The 22,572-nt window shown below is 40.0% G+C and overlaps 1 protein-coding gene across 2 annotated transcripts in view; it reads left to right on the top strand.

Moving 5' to 3' along the window:
• The first annotated feature begins 5,047 nt into the window (after positions 1-5,047).
• The window catches only part of hvcn1 (hydrogen voltage-gated channel 1), a 25,204-nt gene continuing 7,679 nt past the window's right edge, over positions 5,048-22,572 (top strand). The window contains exons 1-3 of one of the 2 annotated variants that reach the window (XM_080465212.1): positions 5,048-5,182; positions 17,920-18,118; positions 19,438-19,542. In XM_080465212.1, coding sequence (XP_080321338.1) covers positions 17,945-18,118; positions 19,438-19,542 — 279 coding nt within the window. In that variant the 5' untranslated portion in view covers positions 5,048-5,182; positions 17,920-17,944. Of the gene's footprint in view, positions 5,183-10,181; positions 10,472-17,919; positions 18,119-19,437; positions 19,543-22,572 lie in introns of those variants that run through there. The other variant, XM_080465211.1, reaches the window with a different exon arrangement.

The following is a 22,572-nucleotide window of genomic DNA, read 5'->3' as shown; positions in this document are numbered from 1 at the left end:
CTCATTTTGAATGTATTTGTACAGATTTCTGACCAAAACGTTGGGTCTCTGTTGATGTTGAGATCTTCTTCCCATTTGAAGGTGGGAAGGGATATTGAGATATTTGAACCTGACAGGATTGAGATAATTTTAGAAAGAGGTTTAGGAGCTGAGATTGTCAGGAGATTTGTCACTGTCTGAGGTAAATTCAGGTTAATCTGTTCTAGTTTGAACTTAGTTTGTATTATTGACTTAAGCTGAAGATATTCCAGATAGTTGCTTTGACTGATGCCATATGTTTCTATTAGCTCATTAAATGGAATAAAAGAGTTATTGGAGATAAGTTGTTCTAAGTGTCTTATTCCTTTATTTTGCCATCTTGGGAAGTTTATTGGTTTCTTTCTTTGCAGGATGTCGGGATTGTTCCAGATGGGTGTGAGTTTGCAGGGAATGAGTGAACATCCAGTTATTTTAAGAAATTCCCACCAAGCTGTCAGCGATGTGTTTATATTGATGCTTTTAAAGCAGCTGTGCTTTTTAATGACAGGACTGAAGAAGGGAAGATCTCTGACTTGGAGATCTTCACAGAATGTTTTTTCAACGTCTAGCCAGCCTTCATCTAAGGGTTTCTGATTGATCCATTTTACAACATAAAGTAGTTTATTGGCCAGATAGTAATTATAAAAATTTGGGAGTTCTAAGCCACCTTGGTCCTTGGTGTTCTGTAGTGTTTTTAAACTTATACGTGATGGTTTATTTTTCCATAAGAATTTTGAGACATGAGAATCAAGAGTGTTAAACCAGGTTTTTGGTGGTTTTGCTGGGATCATTGAGAAGATGTAGTTAATTTTAGGCAAGACCATCATTTTGATTGTTGCTACTCTCCCCATAAGTGAAATTGGGAGTGTCCTCCATCGAATGAGGTCCTCCTCTATTGCTTTAATAAGGGGGGTGTAGTTTAAGTGTACCAAGTCTGAGAGTTTGCCTGAGACGTTAATGCCGAGATATTTGATGTTCCCTGGTTTTAGTGGGGTGTTCGGTGTGTGCTGAAATGTAGAGTTGATAGGCAAGACGACTGATTTGTTCCAATTTATAGAATATTCTGAGATTGAGGAGAATCTATCTATTAACCCTATTGTTTCTGGAAGAGAGGTCTGTGCGTTTTGCAGGAAAATTAGCACATCATCTGCATAGAGACATATTTTATGTGTTACATTTGCTGTTCGTATTCCTTTTATGTTATTGTTCTGTCTGATGGCTGCTGCTAGTGGTTCGATAAAGATTGCAAAGAGAGATGGTGAGAGTGGACACCCCTGTCGGGTGCCTCTCTCAAGATTGAACCTTGAGGACATTTGGTCATTGGTTTTAACACAGGCACTGGGTGAGGTATACAGTATTTTTATCCAGGAGAGGTAATTTTCTCTAAATCCAAATTTCCGTAGTGTAGCAAGTAGAAATTTCCAATTTACCCTATCAAAGGCTTTTTCTGCATCTAAGGAGGTGATAATGGCTTTTTGTTTATTGTGGTGGCAGTGGTCTATAAGATTAATTAATCTACGTGTATTGTTAGTGGAGTGTCGTCCTTTAATAAACCCAGTTTGATCAGGGTGTATGATGTGGGGTGTGATTTTTTCCAGTCTGCTTGCTAATGTTTTACTAATTATTTTAAGATCTACATTGATTAGTGATATCGGCCGATAGCTAGATGGTAGTGTGGGATCTTTATCCGGTTTTAGAAGAAGACTGATATTTGCACAGTTCATATGTTGGGGGAGAGTTGAAGATTCTTTAATTTCCTCAATTATTCTGAAAAAAATAGGTGAGAGTAAAGACCATAATTCTTTGTAAAATTCAGTGGGGTATCCATCAGGTCCTGGAGCTTTACCATCAGGCATGTGCTGGAGAGCTTCCTGCAGTTCTTCAATTGAGATGGAAGCTTCTAGACCTTGGATCTGTTCTTCTTTTAATTTTGGTAGGTCAACTGTGCTCAGAAAGCTCTCTATTTCAGATTGTGAAGGGTCAATTTGTGAAGAGTAAAGTTTTTTGTAGAATTCTCTGAAGGTATTGTTTATTTCTTGTGGGTTAAAGGTGATTTTACCATTTTGAGTTTGGATTGAGGGGATCGTACATTTTTCTTTATTTCGTTTTAACTGATTGGCTAAAAGTTTGCTGGATTTATTACCATGTTCAAAGTTCTCCCAGCATAGTCTCTGCAGTTGAAATTGTGTTTTATGTTCAATTATTTTGTTTAACTCTATTTTCAATTTTCTTAGTTCCAGTAATAGGCTGTCGTCTTTGCAGGCAGCATGAGCTGTCTCCATGGTTTTGATTTTATCTTCCAGTTCTTTTTCCTTTATTTTTTCCCTTTTGGTCTTGTATGAGGAATAAGAAATGATTTTACCTCTCATGACAACTTTAGCCGTCTCCCAGAGGACGCAGGGAGAGACACCAGGCAGGTCATTTGTTTCTAAAAAATTTGACCATTGTTTTTTAAAGAATGTGCGGAAGTCTGGATCCTTAAGCAGTGACGTGTTAAATCTCCACTGTCTAATAGGAGGGGTGATTGTTCTATTAGTAACTGTCATAGTGACAGGTGCATGGTCACTGATAGTAATGGGGTGAATCTGTGTGTCCAGGATGTCTTTAATCACTGATTTACTCACCAGAAAGTAATCTAAGCGCGAATAGGATTGGTGCACTGCTGAGTAGAAGGTGTACTCTTTAAGGGTGGGATGAGAGGTGCGCCAGGCATCGCAAAGACCATAGTCACTCATGTACTGCTGGACTATGTCTGTAGATTCCCAGTGTCGGGTGTTTGCTGCTTTACTAACTCTGTCTACTTGTGGATTGAGGGCGATGTTGAGGTCTCCTCCCTCTATCAGTGTTTTATCAGAGTGTGTTGAGAGGGTGGTGAAGAAATTATGATAGAAGGAGGGGTCATCAACATTTGGGCCATAGATGTTTGCGATACACATCTCTATGTTCTGCAGAGAGATGTGAATAATTATAAATCTTCCCTCTGGATCTGTGATTGTGTCACCGGTCTCTTCCGACAAAAGGCTCTGAGTGCAGGCCGGTCCCCGTACCTGACAATATACTGTCCTAACTCCTCATCAGGAATCGAACACCGGTTCTGACTGAGAACCGGTTCCAATTGATCAATTCCATCGGAATCGTACACCTTATATGTGTTCGATTCTTCTTAACGATTCATTTCCAGCACGACGTCAAGTCGCGTTGCGGTACGTTGCATGACGTCACACAATGCGACACAGACCTCCTTCAACCAGGAGAAAACATGGAGGAAGAAGGTCTAAAGTAGGAGACGATAAACGACTAAATAATACAATATGGTAATACATGTTCCACTCACCAGGTCCTGAATCCACAGAGTCCACAGCCTCTCGCCTCACAGCCACAAGGTCCAGTTAAAAAAAAAAAAAAAGTCTCGGTGCAAATCCCGGCAGGAGCCTTTCTGTGTGGAGTTTTCATGTTCTCTCTCTCTTTCTCTGTGTGCTGGTTCTCCTCCGGTACTCCAGTTTACTCTGATAGTCTAAACAACCTGCACCATGGCTCCCTGAGCTCCACCCTCGGCCCCCATCACCTCCCCACAGCGCTGCACTGTGTGTCTGCTGAAGACGGTCCATTTGGTGAAGAAATGTCCTGTCTGAGGACTAATGAGGGACTTTTAATAAATGAACTCTGCCGTCAATCTGTCCCGTGTAGTGAATGTCTGCTCCAACGAGCCGACAGCATAGACATATGCTAGTAGATCTAGTTTACACCATACAGTAGTAACGTTCTACTACAGTATGTCTACTGTGTGACATCAGTGCTGTAAAAAGTAGTTGAAAGTCATACTTGAGTAAAAGTACAAATACTTTGGTGGAAATCTACTTAGTAAAAGTAAAAGTCACCCATAAAATAATCACTTGAGTAAAAGTCTTAAAGTAGGTCATATGAAACATATACTGATACTTAAGTATCAAAAGTAAAAGTACAGAGACAAAACAGCCAGAATTTCTTTTCTCAATATGGGCCACCGACAGTACAGTGGAAACTATTTTTAAAAATGAACATAAGCTGCACCCACCATATTTACAAATAAAAAATATATTTGTACATATACAGTATAGGCTGCACTTGTCTATAAGCACATGTGTCCACCTTGTAAGGGGCATGAATTTCTCTGTGGGATTGCTGGTTTTTTCTCATTTTTCTTTTTTTAAGAAATAAAGTAGTTTTAAACACTCCATGGACTGGACTGGAGGGAAAAAGAGAGAGAGGAAGCAAGGGCAAGTGAATTACTGCAAAAATACACAAACACTGAGGGTTCTATCGCTGGTCATAAAGTATTTGCTGAATGTGATTCTGAGGAGAGATTTTCGTTTGAGGACGAAGCGCAGCCACGGAGCACAGAGTTACGTGATACACCTGAATGCATCACCCATTCATTGTGTTCATGAAGCTCCTTTACCAGAAAAAATTTATTATCCTCATTGTTTAAGCCGCTGGATTCAAAGTGTGTGAAATAAGTAGCTGCTGATAGTCCGGACATTCCAAAAAGTTCTGATACACACCGTACCCTAGAAAAAAGTCCTGCTGAGGGGTGAAATGTAAAAGTGCTAGTACCATGATGAGACAATTATATTTTACATTTTATTTTGTAACGAGTAACGATGTCCAGTATAAATGTAGCGGAGTAAAAGTATAATTGTTTTCTTCTTAATGTAGCAAAGTAAAAATGAAAGTCGCAATAAATATAAAAACGCAAATAAAGTATAGATACTCCCAAAAATTACTTGAGTACTGTAACAAAGTATTTTTACTTTGTTCCTTTACACCACTGGTACACATACACAATCTAGTAGAGGAAAACTACTGTATGTCTATATATTAGATCATTCTGTGTTTAATATCCCCTCAAACAAAGCCCCAACACAATTTGAAAACACAGCATTCCCTGCAGACCGAGTATGTCACTTCCACGTTCCTCTCCAGTCTCCGAGATGATTCATGAGTCACCGTTCAGTACAGTGAGTCGCGGGTTTTGAACGATTCGTTCAAACTCACACATCACTACTGAACGCACCGTAACGGAGGCTGGTAGAACAACACGGAGAAGGAGATTTAGAGAAAAAAAGAGACTTTTCTTCCTGAAAAACTTTGAAAGTGTGAAGACAGGAGGCTTTAGGGGGTGAAGGTAAGACAGCGTTACTTTTCTCGTGTTTCAGGAGTGAAAGTGAAATTCTTGAGTTGGCACAACGGATGTTTTCATCACGAGACTCCTTGAAACTCTGGATTAAATCCACACAGCTGGATCAGATCACCAATAATCGGGCAGGAAAACACCAAGAACACACCTCACGGATTACTTCATGAGCATTTGTCTGCGAGAGCTGCTGCTATCTGATGTTTTATGGCTAAATAACCTACGAGTCCATTCAGCTTCGTTAAAAACACACAGGAAAGAACAACTACACACTGGAAAATAACTATACACTCTGAAAACCATACACTGAAAAATACAACTAAAAAAAAAACCCTACACACAGGAAAAATACTACATACAGGAAAATTATGGAGAAATGAAAGTACCAAATTAAATAAAAATATTAATAAATACATAAATAAATGAATTTGTCATTAATTAGTTAAATTGGAATTAAATACTTAAATGTCATTAATTCAATAAAATAGAAACTCTTTATGGGAAAAAAAGTATATAATAATTTCACTGTTTAAGCCTTTATAGGGCACTCATTGAAATACTTTGAGAGTGATATTTGGGGACCTAACATGACATAATTACTGTTTTAAAATAAAAAAATATATATATATTTTCATGGAGAAAATGTAGGTAAATGAAGTTAGTTAAAGGAACATGTATTTCTTTAACATTAGAAGAACTTTTAGAACAAAACAACATAAGTGCTGATACAGACACCTGCCAACTAATTACTACAGTGTTTGGATAACATTAGGACACTTCTTCAAGTAACAAACAAAACAGATATGCTCACTGTTCATGTGGACCTTGCAGACCCTGCAGAGCACATTTGACCTGAGAAAGTTGCCTTTCCTGCTGCAGTACTTGCAGGTCTGCCATTTGGCATGTACAGGGACTTATAGAAGAGGGAGAGATCAAACCGCACAGCCACATTCGGGGTGTGGCTGCGGTGTCCTGGGACAGATGTAGGGACATCAGCAGTGGTGGCCAGGCTGTCAACAGATGAAGATGAACGTCTTCTGGAGCTAGGTGTGGCTGGCCTCTGGCTACTGGCTACTGGCTACTGTTTCCTTGAACACCTAGATTCTGAACTCTTTCAGAGACTGGGTATTCACACCAAGGGCCTTACAGTCCCGCTTGTACATGACCCAGGCATTTGTGAAGCTGACATCAATGACAAATGCAAGCAGACGCAGGGACCACCTCTTGGACTTCATGGGGGTGCGGTAGAGGTGTACCAGCATGTCACTCTGATCAATGCCCCCCATATTGGCATTGTAACTCTTGATGACAGCTGGACAACTCACTGGCTGTTTCATCTTGGTCTCACTGCAGTACCTGATAACTGAAGACATCGGCTCTACCTGCATGTCTGTTGACAGTTTTGTTGTCCTTCCACCTGATGGCCAGTATCCCATCATCACTAGTGACATAGTCATATGTATCACAGGGGACAATCTTTGTCTCCATCTCCTTGATTCAGGAAAATAAGGGTCTGCCACATCTTCATCTTCCTCCTTGTCATTGTCCCTATGGCAGGATCTGCTGGTATGACAACACTGACCCCCCTCTTGCCATAAAACATCTGAGCAGACGCTTGCTAAAAATTAAACATGGAATAGAACTGGTATGAGCTCATAAACTAGCAAAAATCGAACAAATTTGCTATTTATACCTTTAGGATTTCTAATATGAGTTAAAATTATGTCTGAATCACTGTATAGCAGGCATTACTGTTATAAAAGTTGTATTGCCTTATTTGTGAGGAAAATGTGTTAAGTATGACACGCCATACAAAAAACGTCACACCAAGCGAACTCTCATTTTTAGGGGAATCGGACATTTGATCATATTTGGCACCCACATTTTTCATGCTGTAATTTCACTCATTTTATGAAGTTGCTCACAAATAACACTTATTTCATCACTGAGCACAACTACTCAACATTAAAATGTGTGAGTTTCATCAACTTACCATGGTTAGTTTTGATTTTTCAACTGTAAATACACAGTAAGTTTAGCCAAATGGCCCCCTTTGGAAGGAAATTGGAGGCCTCCCAGGTCTCTGCTGATTGGTCAAATGTCACAATCATGTGGACTGTGATGTAGAGTAATCTCTGCTGATTGGCTGGGTGAAGACCACATGGTTCTTGATCTCACCTAGGCAAAGTACTGGAGCCAAATGTAATGCGTGTGGAAATGACCAAAAATGGTCACTTGCCCGATAATGGGAATTATGTCATGGTCATAAATTTATTTGATCAAACTCTCTAGTGGGCGGATCCTTACACCTATTTGGTGCCCCTGCACACTAATGCCTCATTCCCACCGCACAAAAAGTGCAAGGACGGAACGGAGCAGTACGGCAAAGCGTAACCAGAGCCAAATCTAGTGTGCGTTTCCTCTGCAGAAAGTACGGTTAAGATGTAGGCGGGGTTTAGAGCTCCACAGATATGTGAGTTGCATCACTAATCTGATCTGGATCTTATGAATCCTCTGTTGTTGTTGTTTACATCCTCCACTTTGCACTAGTTCTTTAGTTAAGGACCGAGCAGAAAGGCCGAGGCCTTGTTGTTGTTGTTGTTGTTGTTGTTGTTGTTGTTGTTGTTCTTCTTCTTCTTGTTCTTCTTGTTGTTGTTGTTGTTCTTCTTCTTCTTCTTCTTCTTCTTCTTCTTCTTCTTCTTCTTCTTCTTCTTCTTCTTCTTCTTCTTCTTCTTCTTCTTCTTCTTCTTCTTCTTCTTCTTCTTCTTCTTCTTCTTCTTCTTCTTCTTCTTCTTCTTCTTCTTCTTCTTCTTCTTCTTGACATTGTCGACATAGCCCTGTCTCGTGTTTCCCTATTAATTATAGTGTACTGTTTATATTTGTGTGCCCCAACATAATTCTATTACAGACTGTTTGTTCTTTCCTAGACTTTCCTAATTTAGGAACTCTGTGCTAGATACCTCAATGGAGGGGTGGTGGAAAATCGTAGCCGGTGGTCGCGGTTTCTTTCCGTACCACCCACAACTTTTTCAGTCAGACCACTCAAAAATCCGTCCAGCCCTGCGACGTTCCGGTACAGAAAGTGCAGTGGAACCGCGGCTCAAGAGAACAGCAGAGAGGTTCCAGTTCCTCCCCATCATCCAGGCTGTTGTGTCCTTTGTCCTCAGCATCCAGCTTCTACTGTGTTGGTGGAGAGGATTTTTTCTTACATGAAGAAGAAGTGGACTGATGTACGTAACAAACGTTCTGCCTGAATTAATAAGAAGGAAGCTCATTATCAGCCTTAAATGATGAAATATCTTGCTCAGAGTTTTACTCTGTCACACTGAAAGACAACCAACTTACTGCAGCAAGAGCTCAACAGAAATACTAATGAAACAATAGTCTGTCTTTACATGATGGAGCATTGAGCTTTTGAGTTCATGAGTTCAATCTTTTGTTCTTTTTTACTTCAACTGTATCCTACTGTCATTCACTTGGAGGAACAAATATTCTGTGTTTAGAACTTTTCCACAGACTTTCTGTTTGCACTTTTCTTATTGTACTAAATGTGCATTATTACAGGAACGTTCTGCTTTCTATTAATTTATACAATTTTAAGTATATTTTTATTTATCCTGTTGTCATTTAAGCCAGATGGAGTTCTGTTAAAGAAATATGTATTTTTATTCTATGAAGGTTTCTATTTAAGAAAAATACAGATTTTATTCTGTTAATTTTGGTATTTTGCAAGAAAAAGAAATGGCCAAATAATTTGCTTTCAATGTGTTCATATCACAAATAATATGCATCTACCAAAATTCAGGCTCAAGTCGGGTAGTAAAAAAATTGTTTCATACACAGAAAAAAGAGCTAAAAACAATGTCACCCCACCAGGAACGGTGAACGCAATTGGGCTGTGACGTGACGTGACGCGACGAGTGGACTGGGTAGCACACCGGAGCTGCTCCGAGCTGGCTGGCCGACGTTTGCGGCTGCCTCCGAGCTCTGATCCCAGTTCGGTTATGGCCGTAGCGTCTGCTCCCGAGTTCAGGTCTCCTTCCCTGCCTTGCTTCTGCTCTTTCGGGACCAACGTGAAAGTTGCGCGCAAAAAAACAAAAAACAACCAGTGCAAAGCCAATATAGGCGTGTTTCCAATGCACAAAAAGTGCTGAATGGACTGTTTGGGTTACAGTTTGGGTTTCCACCACAAGAATTTGGGATTTTCCAGAAAATACCGCTCCATGGTGGACGCTTTTCCGCTACCCCTCCATCAGGGTGCTCAGAACTAGGGATGGGAATTGATAAGATTTTTCCAATACCGATTCCATTTTCGATTCTGGTTAACGATTCAATTCTTTATCGATTCTCTTCTCGTTTTTTTTTTTTTTTTTTTTTTTTAAAGGAGAATTAACAGATTACTAGGGGTGGGAATTGATAAGATTTTATCAATTCTTCTGATGATTCCTGAGTATTTTTTTGAAGGGAAGAAAAGTAGTTTTACACAATCTTCTGCACCAAAAGGAACAAATTTATTTTTTCCAAACATGAAACTTGAATTATAATTTTTCCCTTAAAAAAGAACAGTCAAATGTGTATTTGCCTTCATTGGATGCCCCCTGGAATTTACACTTTTTCAAATGTTGTGCTGTTGACAAGTTAACCCACTCTGGGAGGTCGGAGAGGAATGTGGAAGTGACATACGAGGAGGAACTCTCGGTTCTCTCGGTCTGCAGGGAATGCTGTGTTTTCATATTGTGTTGGTGCTTTTTCTGAGGGGATATTCAACACAGAATGGTCTAATATATAGACATACAGTAGTTATCCTCTACACAGTAGACATACTCTAGTCGATCGTTTGCTACTGCATGGTGTGAAAACTAGAGGCTCACACAAATATTTAAGTTCTACTAGCATATGTCTATGCTGTCGGCTCGTTGGAGCAGACATTCACTACACGGGACAGATTGACGGCAGAGTTCATTTATTAAAAGTCCCTCATTAGTCCTCAGGCAGGACATTTCTTCACCAAATGGACCGTCTCCAGCAGACACACAGCGCAGCGCTGTGGGGAGGTGATGGAGGCCGAGGGTGGAGCTCAGGGAGCCATGGTGCAGGTTGTTTAGACTATCAGAGTAAACCGGAGTACCGGAGGAGAACCAGCACACAGAGAAAGAGAGAGAACATGAAAACTCCACACAGAAAGGCTCCTGCCGGGATTTGCACCGAGACCTTTTTTTTTTTACCTGGACCTTGTGGCTGTGAGGCGAGAGGCTGTGGACTCTGTGGATTCAGGACGTGGTGAGTGGAAAATGTATTACCATATTGTATTATTTAGTCGTTTATCGCATAGGCATATACACTAGACGCCGCGCAGCCTGTGTCCGCCCACCGCTCCGATACGTCAGAGCGGCCGCCATCTTGTGAGGAGCAAGCCTGACCCGTCAGCCTAAACAAGTCTATGTGACAGTGATGTGTTTTCTGAAGTAAACCACGCAAATATACATTTACATGACTGTGAAGAATCATTGCTTTCATTTTTAATTTATTAAATTAAGAATTATTTCATTTATTTATTTAATGTAGCATACTTGTAGAAAGTATTGAAAGGAAATGGAAGAAGTTTGCAGATGGGACATTGGGACTGCTGTACTCTCCTTTTAGAGCAGCAACATGATGGAGCCCATGACAAAAATATGCAAAAGCGTTTATTTACACACAATGTGACATTTATGTACAATGAACATGTACATTAGGGCACAAGTTATAACTTTTTTGTGTAACAAATCTAGATTTTTTTTAACATATTTGCACACAATAACATATTTACCTATTATACTTTCATTTATTTTTACATAGTTACCTTTAATATTGCATAGAAAATAATTGTTAGATATTTACCTATTACATATTTATTTATTGTTACACATTTATCTATTATTACATATTATATGAGAAATTCTCTTTCAGTGCTTCATTTATTAGATTTTTCACTCTCAGTTCCTCCAGAAGACCACACACTGCTCTTTGCCCTCCGTTCTCCATCTTTTCATTCCTCTTCTCTCTTCTCAGACTCTCCACCTCGGCCATGGCTTCACTGAGTCTGGCTGTCAAAGCATCAGGACATGTGGGCAGTGCATAGGAGTGGTCCGAGTGAAAAAAAAAGATTGACATGTTCAGAGTCCTGTGTTATCGCATTAATTCACTGCTTGTGCAACGTGCAATCAATTGATCTGCTATCCTAATCAATATATATAATAATAATGTTTGTGTACATGTCAGTTTGTCTAAAAGGAGTGAGGTGTGACATGTTGCTCAGCTGTTTGAGCACAGCCAGACAGTACTTCCTACTGGGATCAGGCTGAGGTTCTCCTGCTGTAACAGGCGAGAACAGTACACTGACTGGTTCTGAGCAACTCATTTCTCTTGAAATGTAATATTCTTCACACTGCAACTAAAATAGCCTCCGTTTGATGAACCGAATAGACGTTGATATTGTTGTTGTTTGAGGGCGAGCTTAAGCCAGGGAATAGAGAGCATTTCCCACGGCTCCAGCTCATCTATGTCCCAAGTTAATGTTATATGAGCTAAACACAACGACAACAACAAAAACTGTGTTTTTCCTACCTGTGGAAGGTAATCCCACGCAGTCCATTGTCCTTATTTTGTCTGTTTGTACAACCAAAAGCAGAACAGTGATGCGGTATCGTTGCTGAAGTCCTGACAAATGCCCCTCACAAGATGGCGGACGCACTGGCGTATGTTCCTGCCAGTCGGTGAGGCGTCTAGTGTTTATGTCTATGGTTTATCGTCTCCTACATTAGACCTTCTTCCTCCATGTTTTGTCCTGGTTGAAGGAGGTCTGCGTCGCATTGTGTGACTTAATGCAACATACCGCAATGCGACTTGGCGTCGTGCTGGAAATGAATCGTTAAGAAGAATCAAACACATATAAGGTGTACGATTCCGATGGAATTGATCAATTGGAACAGGTTCTCAGTCAGAACCGGTGTTCGATTCCCATCCCTACTCAGAACCATGGAACAGTCTGCTTTTGATGAGCCATTTGCTGATTGGTCAGTGATTTACTCCTCGCCCTCAATATTTTAATTTGTTGGCTGTATGAATCCTCTGCTGTTACCATATTCAGCTTTGCACTGGTTGTTTTTTGTTTAGTTTTTTGCTGCGTAACTTTCATGTTGGTTCTGAAAGAGCAGATGCGAGGCAGGGATGGAGACCGGGACTCTGGAGCAGACGCTACAGCCGTAATCAATGCACTACCGAGTCCACTCGTCGCTACACGTTGCGTGCCGCCCCGGAGCTCCGATTCCCCGACACTGGAATCTGCCGGTGCGCCGGGACGCCGGAGCTGGTCTGAGCAGCAAGCCCCGGTGTCTGTCCTGGCATCGCGTCCACGATCCCTGCCTCCATGCGGAAGTTGCAGCCGTCACAACCAGCAGCGCAACACCAGCAGCGACTGGCTTAGTGACATTGGAGTGCGCTCTGGTGTCACTTCACCGGGGCTGCAAAAAATCTAAATCAAATAACTAAACAACTAGTGCAAAGCGGAGTATGTAAACAACAACAGAGGATTCATAAGGTCCGGGGGCCTCATTTATAAAACCTTGCCTAGGATTCCTACTAGAAATGTACGTGCGCCCAAAAGCTGAAAATGACGTGCGCCAAAAACAATTGGAATCAATAAAGCCGTCTGTACACACATCTGTACCCACTTTCCTTTTATAGATCCCAGTCCACCTGGAAGGTAGACAGCTCGTCTCCCGCCCTCAACACGTCCACTTTCTACCATAAATGGTCATATATATGGTCATATAAATGGTCCATATTTTGCATCTCAATCAGCCTGCTGATCGCCGGCATTTGACGCTAAATCCTCACAGAAAAGACAAAGAAAAGGAATTTTACGGAGAGAGAAATAGTCATGTAGGAGGTGGAGGTCAGGAAAATTATATTATTTGGTGTCACAGTCGTGGAATCACTAATAAAAGAAAATATAAGTGATCGGCAGCACGTCGTCACTGCTGTTAATAGTGTGAGAGTCACAGAGAGCTCAGTGACTGCAGAAGAGGAGAAGAAGAATCTGATGTGAAGGTGGAGGCCAGAGGAGAGTGACATCATGAAGGGGCAGCACTGGAGCTCACTGCTGGACACAAACAGCCCCCATGGTTGTAACGGCCAGCGTGTGTCAGAGTGTCAGAGAGGAAGGAAACGTTTTGGTGGAGACCACCGCAGACTGATAAAGTTCTCTTTTATCTGTTTATTAAATGTGTGAATTAGATATTTGAAGACGGACTTGTAAAAAGGCTGAGTGGACTTTGTGGTCCGTGTACCTTCCGGCCATTCGATTTTCGTTTTGATGTCGGAGAACAAAAAACCGGAAACAATCCGATTTCCGTTTTTCAATTTGATATTGGGAAACAAAAAACGGGAGACGAGCCATCTCCCGTTTTTCGTTTTAAAATTGAAAATCGAAAAACGGAAATCGGAGGGTTTCCGGTTTCCCGATATGCGATTCTTAAACAAAAATCGGGAAATAAAATACAACCGTAATTCTTTATTTCAAGTTTGATTTGTCGGAAAACCCGGAAGTCGACCCTCTTCTTCGCTTGATGGGAGAGTAAACAACGGCGCATCGCGTTGCTGCCCCCTTCAGTCTGCCTGTGAGCTTCGAACCTGCCCACCAGTTGATTCAGATGTTTATCCGGCTGCTGCAGTTTGAATTAAAAAAAAAAAAAAATAATACACACGGTGCAAATAGATGGACTGTAGAGGGGCTAGGATTTATTCAGCGTACCCGCTACTCCTTTTCACGCACGTCAGCTTTTCTACTGCAATCTAAATTTTTTCCTTATATTTATGTTTGAAATGAAACAAATGACAAAATAAATTATTATTTTTCTTATGTTATTTGAAATAGCATGGAACAAATTTATCATTATTTCATATCCCAGGTGTTGGTTAAATGTTTTTTTTTATTCATTTAATTGATGAACAAACCTTGTCTTAATATTGAGCCACAAAACAGAAAAAAAGATTTAAATAAAAAATAGAAATCCAACCTTTTTTCAACTAACTTTATTGAAAGAGCAGATTCTCTCATTAAGAATGAATATTTTGTTAAAATCACATGTTGCACTTTTCTCCTTTGCTTTTTCCTTCCCTGCTGAGCCGGATGAGGTCCTGCAGAGCCTCCAGAAAGGATGTAGGGTCGGCACTCGATGGCAGTAAGGACTCAAACTGGCTGATGCCAAAGCTGGTGACCTGGCAACAAGGTCTGAGACACAGACCATCCTGCAGACTGAGGAACTCTTGATCCTGAAAATGTGTCAGGCAGACCTTTATTTTATAGTTGACTCGGTTATTTATCTACAAAGTTGTCAGGAGAATTTCCTAGTAACAACCTCAGGGAGACAGAATACACAGGAAGTTTAAGACCATTTTATTACATTATTCTTGGAAGAGAAGAGACAAAGTCAAAGTACAACCTTTCCAATAAACAAAAAAAGTCATGCATACATGACAATTACATTTTGTTGGAGTTCAATTTAGTATAATTCCAATTTTAGTTCAACGAACTTAATGGCTCACAGTAAGAAAAACATGCAATCCTTCACCCAAATCCTTTCAACGTGATGGTTCTGAAAGTAAAGAAAAGGGATTTGCATATCACAAATAACCTCTGAGTGCATGTAAACAACAAAAAATGTAAATGCATGATAAAGTAAAACGTAATTTTTTTTTAACAATACCAGTCCTGCAAAGCAACATCGAGATTTAATCATCAGAATATTAATTATCAGAGCACGTCAATTTCACAAAGTACCGCTCAGAAAAAAAAGAGCAACAAAGAAAACCTACCGATTTTGATGCCGTCTGTAGAAAATGTGTTTTGTGGTGTTGAATCTCTTGTAAAGCTGCTCCTGTCCTTTCACTGGCACGTTTTCCTTTAAAAGACAGACATCCTGTCATCATTTCAACCTATCAATTAAAGCAACACATAAATCAGTAAGCTGATGAAAATGACACACAACTGCATACAGAGCTTGCTAATAAACGAAAAACGAAAATCAGATGGTTTCCGGTTTTTCGTTCTCCGACATCAAAACGAAAATCGAATGGCCGGAAGGTACACGGACCCTTTGTGTTTTATCCTCAGTCACTCGAGAGTTGGAGGAGGAGGGTTAGGAAGAGGTGGTTCTGTCTGCAGCAGCAGTGCATCCCGGGCGCATGACAGTACCGCGAGCGGCTTTTATCAGGATTTACAGGCAAAATGTAGAAATATACTAAACATTATCAGGTATCACATATGTATAATAATAAAATAAGCAATATAAAATCTATAATTTCTTTATTTTACATGTAACCCATTGTAAATCATCTCAATTGCAGTTTGTTTTTTTGCACGAGACTTTCCCAGAGACTCACTTTAGTTGTTACCGTGTACGTACAGTTTACTATATTTGTACATTATAGCTGTAAATCCTAAAAAAAAGCAGCTCGAACAGAACAGACGTCCCCATCGACAGCCAGTCAGTGTCCGCTCCTGACACTGCAGCTTTACGCACGGCTGTCACCACACTATTTATGTGCTTACTCTGAAATTAGACTGATTGTTACACACTTTGTCACAATTGATCATCAGTTCTATCCACCGCTCGGTATCATTGGAAGATAAAACTATGACATATGAACATCATGCTGCTGATTCAGTAGTTATGTTCCACTAAAGAAACATCAATACCACTGCAGCTTGGCTGGTGATGATTACGTGGATCTATAAGTCTGATATTTGAAGATAATAATGTTTGAGATGAATCTGCCTTCAATTTTTCACCTCACAATCAGCGCTGCCAGGTTCTCCGTCTCCAAAATGTGTGTGGGCAAGGTTCAAAGTTTGCATACTGGTACGCACATTCTCCCGCTAAGTTTATTATTTTAGATCACAATCTTTGCAGGGGAAGTGGCGTACGCATCTTTCAGGACCGGTTTTGTGCGTAAGCAACCTTTATAAATGAGGCCCCAGATCTGTCGCCCTGGCTGAGATTACTGTTGCAACGTCACATATCTGCGGAGCTCTAAACACCGCCTCCATTTTAACCCTCCCCTCTGCGGTGGAAACACCACCCAAATTTCGGTCGGGGTCTGCTTTGCCGTACCGCTCCGAACTGCTCCGTTCCGTCCCTGCACTTTTTGTGTGGTGGAATCGTGGCTTTCGTTAACAGAGGATTCATACAGCTGACATATTATAATATCGAGGGCGTGTAGTAAATCACTGACCAATCAGCAAAAGGCTCCTCAAAATCAGACCCGTTCACTTGTCCGGAGTACTCCAACAGATGGGCGACGGAAAAGCGCCAACCTGTGGAGCGGTTATTTCGATACCATCAACAATTCTTGCCATGGAAGCCTGAACTGTACCGGATCATACTGTTCCATTCCTGCACCTTTTGTGCGGTGGAAATGGGGCTTTTGTCAAGGCCGATTGATCCCAGATATAATGGATTGATGCAGAGCTGGTGAACAGATAAGATCAGATCAATTAATGAAGCAGTGCAGCACTGGACCATGAAACAATTAATTCTATATGTTTTTACATAAAATGAGTTGGTATTTTAATGAATTAATGGCACGTTTATGTATTTAAAAATATTTTTTTTCATTAATGACAGAGTTCTTTTGTGTTTATTTGATATTTATTTAATTTTGGCACTTAGACAGGTAAATAACTCCTAAGTTTATTTTTACACTTATAATGAACTTTTTGACTGTTGAAGCTTAATTTAGCAAGAATTGTTCTTTTCGGTAAATTTTTGGAATGAATACTTTGAATAACTTTTACAAGCGTTTTGCACCAACAATTAAATACTGATACGTTAATTTACTCTTCATATTTCCTTGTATTATTTCTTTTCTCTTAGAAATTGAAAGGATTAAAATTACACATAGTTTTGTGTAACTTCTGAAACTCCATCCCACGTGTTAAGAACCCCTGCTTTAATGGTTCAGTTGCAGTAGATGTGACTTAAACTGTCAATTTAAAAATTTCAGGGAAATTAAGCGACAGATAAATGAAGTATGGTGTTTATGTACCACTTGACCTCAACCTGATTGAATATGTTGACACGCTGAGGATGAATTCAGTATGGAAGCAGGTTTATTTTGTTCAGTCAATCTATTGCTATATGTATATATTTGTGGCTACGATTAAACTTGGATTGAGTCTGGAGTCAGAAAAAGAAAAGCTATATTTTCATTTATTTATTTTTTATTTAGATAACCTGCAGGACTTTATATGGAATAAGTCATTTGCAGATACTGAATGAAATCAGGAGGCGATTTTAGGAAATTTAGTGTGGAAAGGAGTAGAAAGTACAGATATGTGTGTTCGGATAAAGAGTGAAAGACTAAAAAGTTGTTTAAAAAAACCCTCAAGTATAGTAACAAAGTATAGACTTCATGATTTGCCACCTCTTCAACCTTTCCTAGAGGTCAGCCGGGCCTTGAAGAGTCTGGATCCTAAAGTCAGCAGATTCAGATTCACCGGCTTCCTTTTTATCCGCTCACTGAAATAGTTTTCTTTCTCAATAAGATGTTGCAAACCTCCAGAACAGGAAGTCAGATTGTCCAACGAGTGGTGAAATCAGTCCGGATGCTGCTGAGGATTGCTCAGCTCCCTACCGGTGAAGCTTTCTGACAAAGGTCTGAGTGCGGTGTGTTTTTCTCCTGAGGTGGGTCGAGCCGCAGCCTGCCGCCATGTCTCGCTACCTGAGGCACTTCACCACGGTGGGCGACGAGCAGCCGGGATGCTGGGAGGAGGAGGAGCTGCACGAGGCCAGTGAGGTGCTGAGCCCGGCCTCGGGACAGTTTCCAGAATCACTGACCTTCAGGGATGCTCTAAAGAGGCTCTACAGCTCCGACCGCTTCCAGGTACTTCACTTCAGACACACTTAGAGGAGAGACCAGATCAGGCAGAACATAAAAACATCAGGTGAAGAAACTAGAATCATTTAACATTTCATCAAAACATTTTGCTTATTTTCCATTTAATGGGAGCAACACATATGAGATGAGTTGAGGTAGAATGTGTTCATCGTGTAGCTTAATTTCTTCTTGATTTAAGTATAGGAAGTGAGGAGAGGAATGTTGTTGGTCCCTTTCCCGTGTGACAAAGGATTGTACCTGCTCAACAGTCCTGAGTCTGCAGTGCTGGATGTTAGACCCCGTTTCCACGACGTTTCAAGTGAAAATTTCAAACTTTCCTGCGTTTACACGAGAATGGTGCTCGGAGCCACTGAAAAATCAACTTTAAAGAAGAAGCTTTGACAACTTCACCTACTAGTGGCCCAACATGCTAACTACATAGTTTATGTGTAAACAGACATATTTAAAATATTGACCATAAATGTAAACCTTCAGTATTGTGATCATTATGAGGGCAGAAAAGAACAATCACCATCACTTCCTGAGCAACAGGTTGTCACTCACTACATCAACTATAAACATTTATGGGAATTACAGCTGAGAATTTAATGAAAACAGATTACTTTATATTTCTAACTTTATTCAACATGCAGACATTTGATATCTATTACCTTCAATATAACGTCATTCATCTGGTAATTTGTAGTTAAAATACCTGGTTCACATGTGTATCACACATGAAAACAAGTTTTTTTTAGTGAGCTTTCTGTTTGTCCACATCTGCTGTTGATGGTCCAAAGTCTTTAAAATAGTTTTATGAAACATTTTAGCTATTTTTAGTTAGTTGTAGATCGGTGAGTCTCTACAAATCTCCTTTTATACCGGTTCAAGACTTTGAAGCTGGATATCAAGGTTAAAGTAAATGGTAGACCTTCTGACCTGAAGTCGCTCATGACAAGAACAGGCCAGCTGCAAGGTGACATGGAACAACTGCAAGAAAAACAGATGTTTCATTAAAATTCTGAACATCTGCTGCAGCTGTTGTTACTGAATTAGTGATACTGTGTGTCCATATTAGGTTGAGAAATGTACCTGCTAAATGGACATTGAACACCACAAGGTCAACCTCTGGTCCTTGAGTTAATTTCCCTTTTGCTAAGCCCCGCCCCCAAATGCAAAGAACCAATAGCATTCAACTACCGACTGCGACGAGTTGAGACCTGGACTGACGCCCGTCGGGTTCTGGTGTTGGTGTGTCTGGTGGTTCTGGATGGTTGGTGATCTCCCGGTTCTCATGTCCAGGTTCTGGTTCTGGTTCCTTCCAGGTGTTGGTGGTGTGTCTGGTGGTCCTGGATGCGTTCTTCGTCCTGTCCGAGCTGCTCATCGATCTGTCCGTTATCAAGCTGGAACATGGCCATGTCGCTCCGGAGGTCAGTTCACAAACTCCTCGTGTTCTGTCCTTGGAGTTTCAGTTATCTCTTCATAAAATGAATAAAAACAATCATTCCAATCGAAAGTTATTAATGTGTTGCAGGTTTATTTGGAGTGTTTTCAGTTATCAATTGTACATTATTTAAGATAGATTGTGTCAGGAGAATTTCCTCGTAAAAAACCTCAGGGAGTCAGAATACACAGGAATCAGACTGAGAGCGATTTGAAAAAGTTCAAGACGATTTTATTACATTATTCTTGCAAGAAGAGACAAAGTCACAGTCCAACCTCTGCATGATTGTCCAGGAGTTTGTCTCACTCCGAAGTCAGACAGTGCATTCTTAAAGGCTGAAATTGTTTTGAGACTGCATTGAAGGACACCAAAAGTGCTGACATAGGTCATCATTGAACACAGACTGCAAAATTACGCATCATTCTTTAAGAGACAAAACAAGATTTCTCTAACATTCCCTCCTGTTGTGACTAAAAAAGAATGAATGAAATAAAATAAAATAATAAAAACAATCAGGTTAGCAAGCGTTTCTTCATTGCAAGAGCAGTAGAGCATGTAGGAAAAAATAAAACCAGAAATTTTGAAAACCACCAGCTAGCAGAGTTGTGAGGGCAAAAAACCTGTCAGGAGTATTGTTCTCATTTCATATGACAGGAAAGATTCCCTCACTCCCCCATAAACTGTCCAACCAACCATGGCGAGTAGTGTAACACTAACATTAAAACAAACAAAAACACAGAAGACAAAAGCAAAATGTATCTTAAGCTGCATCAACACCACACCAAACAATTATATAGGAGAAATGTCCATAATTAAAATGATCTAAGTTGATTGATTTCTAACTGGGAAAATATAAGTGGATACTCATGAACTAAAGTCATTAGTGTTCTAAGCATCACACATGATTATATTGTAATCAGAATTAGACATTGTCAATCACTATCCCTAAAAACTTAATGCCAAAAAAACCAAGTTATTTTCTCATAAGCAGTTTTTGCAACATAATTATTAACATTAAACAATTTAGTTGATCTTGGTGGGCGGTGCAGCCAACAGCAGTATCGCCTTCTGGATCCACCTGCAACATCTCACATCAGATTAGACAGTCCATCCATCCATCCATCCATCCATCCATCCATCCATCCATTTTCTCCCGCTTATCGGTTTCTGCGTGGCGGGGGTGGCAGTCTGAGCACTGTCACCCAGATCACATTAGACCGATTAAGAACTTTCCTGCTGGTTGTGAGCCCACAGGAAGTTTAGACAGTTCAATGCATTTTTATTAATGATTGACTTCCAGAGCAATACTGACTTTAAACATTCTGTTATTGGAATGTACCTATGTGCTCCTTATTAACAAATATGTCCTTTTGCAGATTATCTTTTAACTCTCATCATGTGCCTCATTGCTGTTTTATCTATCTATTGCCATTCCTCATTCATAAGAAAATTAAATAATCTTTTTAAATTTAATTTAAGATTAAATTAAATTTAAAGTATTTTCTATTTATATTTTTTTATAATGACTCATAAAACCATCTCGACCTGGATCACTGTGCACCTCCTTCTCCTTTCCTGTGTAAGCGTCTCCTTCGAGACCTTTCCTCTACAAAAACATCATCATCTTGTGAGGAGGTCATGTTTCCACCTAATACTCCTCGTCTGTGGCGTTTCCTGTGATGCCTCTCATCAATCTCTGTAGTGAACCCATGTTCTGTCCTGAACCTTCTTATCAGGCAGTTGGTGTTCCCTTCGTACCACAAACCACAGTGAAGTCTGCTGAGGGTCTGTGAGGATGATAGTCAGCAGGAGGAGAGGAGGAGGGGACATTTTTAGGATGCATCTATAGTTTCAATTATCATCATTTGAATTCAAAAGGAATGGCTCTGTCCCTCGCATTAGTTTGGCTTTTAACAGGTGTAAAACAGTCAGACTAGTTACTCTTTTATTTGTTGATTTATGTCCTGGTTGATTTACTTATTGGTTGATTATCCTTGTTCCCACAGCTATCTTTCAATGTAGAATGTTAAGGTAGATCACTAAATTTGGAGTTTGAGAGTATTGTCCTGGTGATGGTCTGGTTATATTGCATCTGATGATGTATTACTGGTCTTTTTAGTGCAGGTCTTTGATATAAATTGTTATTAGACCCACAGGATCGCTTTCTGAGACTTCTATTCCTAATTACTAAGTATTAATTACAACCTGTTCTGTTAGCTCTTTTAACTAAACCTGCTGATTGAGAGTGACAACTCTAATTTAATTTAATTTTATCCATTTTATTAACAATATGTCTTTCATTTGTTTAGTTAGAATCTACATAAAGGACATTATTTTAAAAATATATTTTGGGAGTAATTTTAAATCCATTTATGATATGAACCTTCCCTCCTGTTGAGACATGAGATCATCCATGGCTCATTAAAGCAATATGTCATAAACTAGCTCTCAGTTAAAGGGTTTTTTCTTTGTTGAAGTTCTATATAGATTATGTCTGATAATCATTATTTTGTTTAAAACATGCATCGGTAATAATCTATTATCCACAAAATTAGATGGAACCACCTCATTAGTTTCTTCATTTGAGGAGTTGGTATTTGTAAGATGTCTGTTTCCAAGCTTCCGATAAATGTTTAGTGTAGTTTAGTTTAGTTTAATAGCCACTTTATCTATTGTTGATTTTAATAACCATTCACTGGAACGTTCTCACCACTGTGTGTGCTTGTCTGCTTCCCTTCCTTCTCTTACTGTGTGTGTGTGTGTGTGTGTGTGTGTGTGTGTGTGTGTGTGTGTGTGTGTGTGTGTGTGTGTGTGTGTGTGTGTGTGTGTGTGTGTGTGTGTGTGTGTGTGTGTGTGTGTGTGTGTGTGTGTGTGTGTGTGTGTGTGTGTGTGCGTGCATGTTTGTAGTTCAATCTGCCGCCTCCACAGCCTCTCACTCCTTGCACCACTCCCTCCTTTCTGGCTGCGAAGACTAAAGACTAGAAAAGACTAAATCACTAAACATGTCAAAAAAAAT

This window comes from Lipophrys pholis (assembly GCF_963383615.2).
Source record: "Lipophrys pholis genome assembly, chromosome: 6".
Classification (NCBI taxonomy): Eukaryota; Metazoa; Chordata; class Actinopteri; order Blenniiformes; family Blenniidae; genus Lipophrys; species Lipophrys pholis.
The sequence above is the reverse complement of the archived record's forward strand: the minus strand, read 5'-3'. Positions and strand labels throughout refer to the sequence as shown.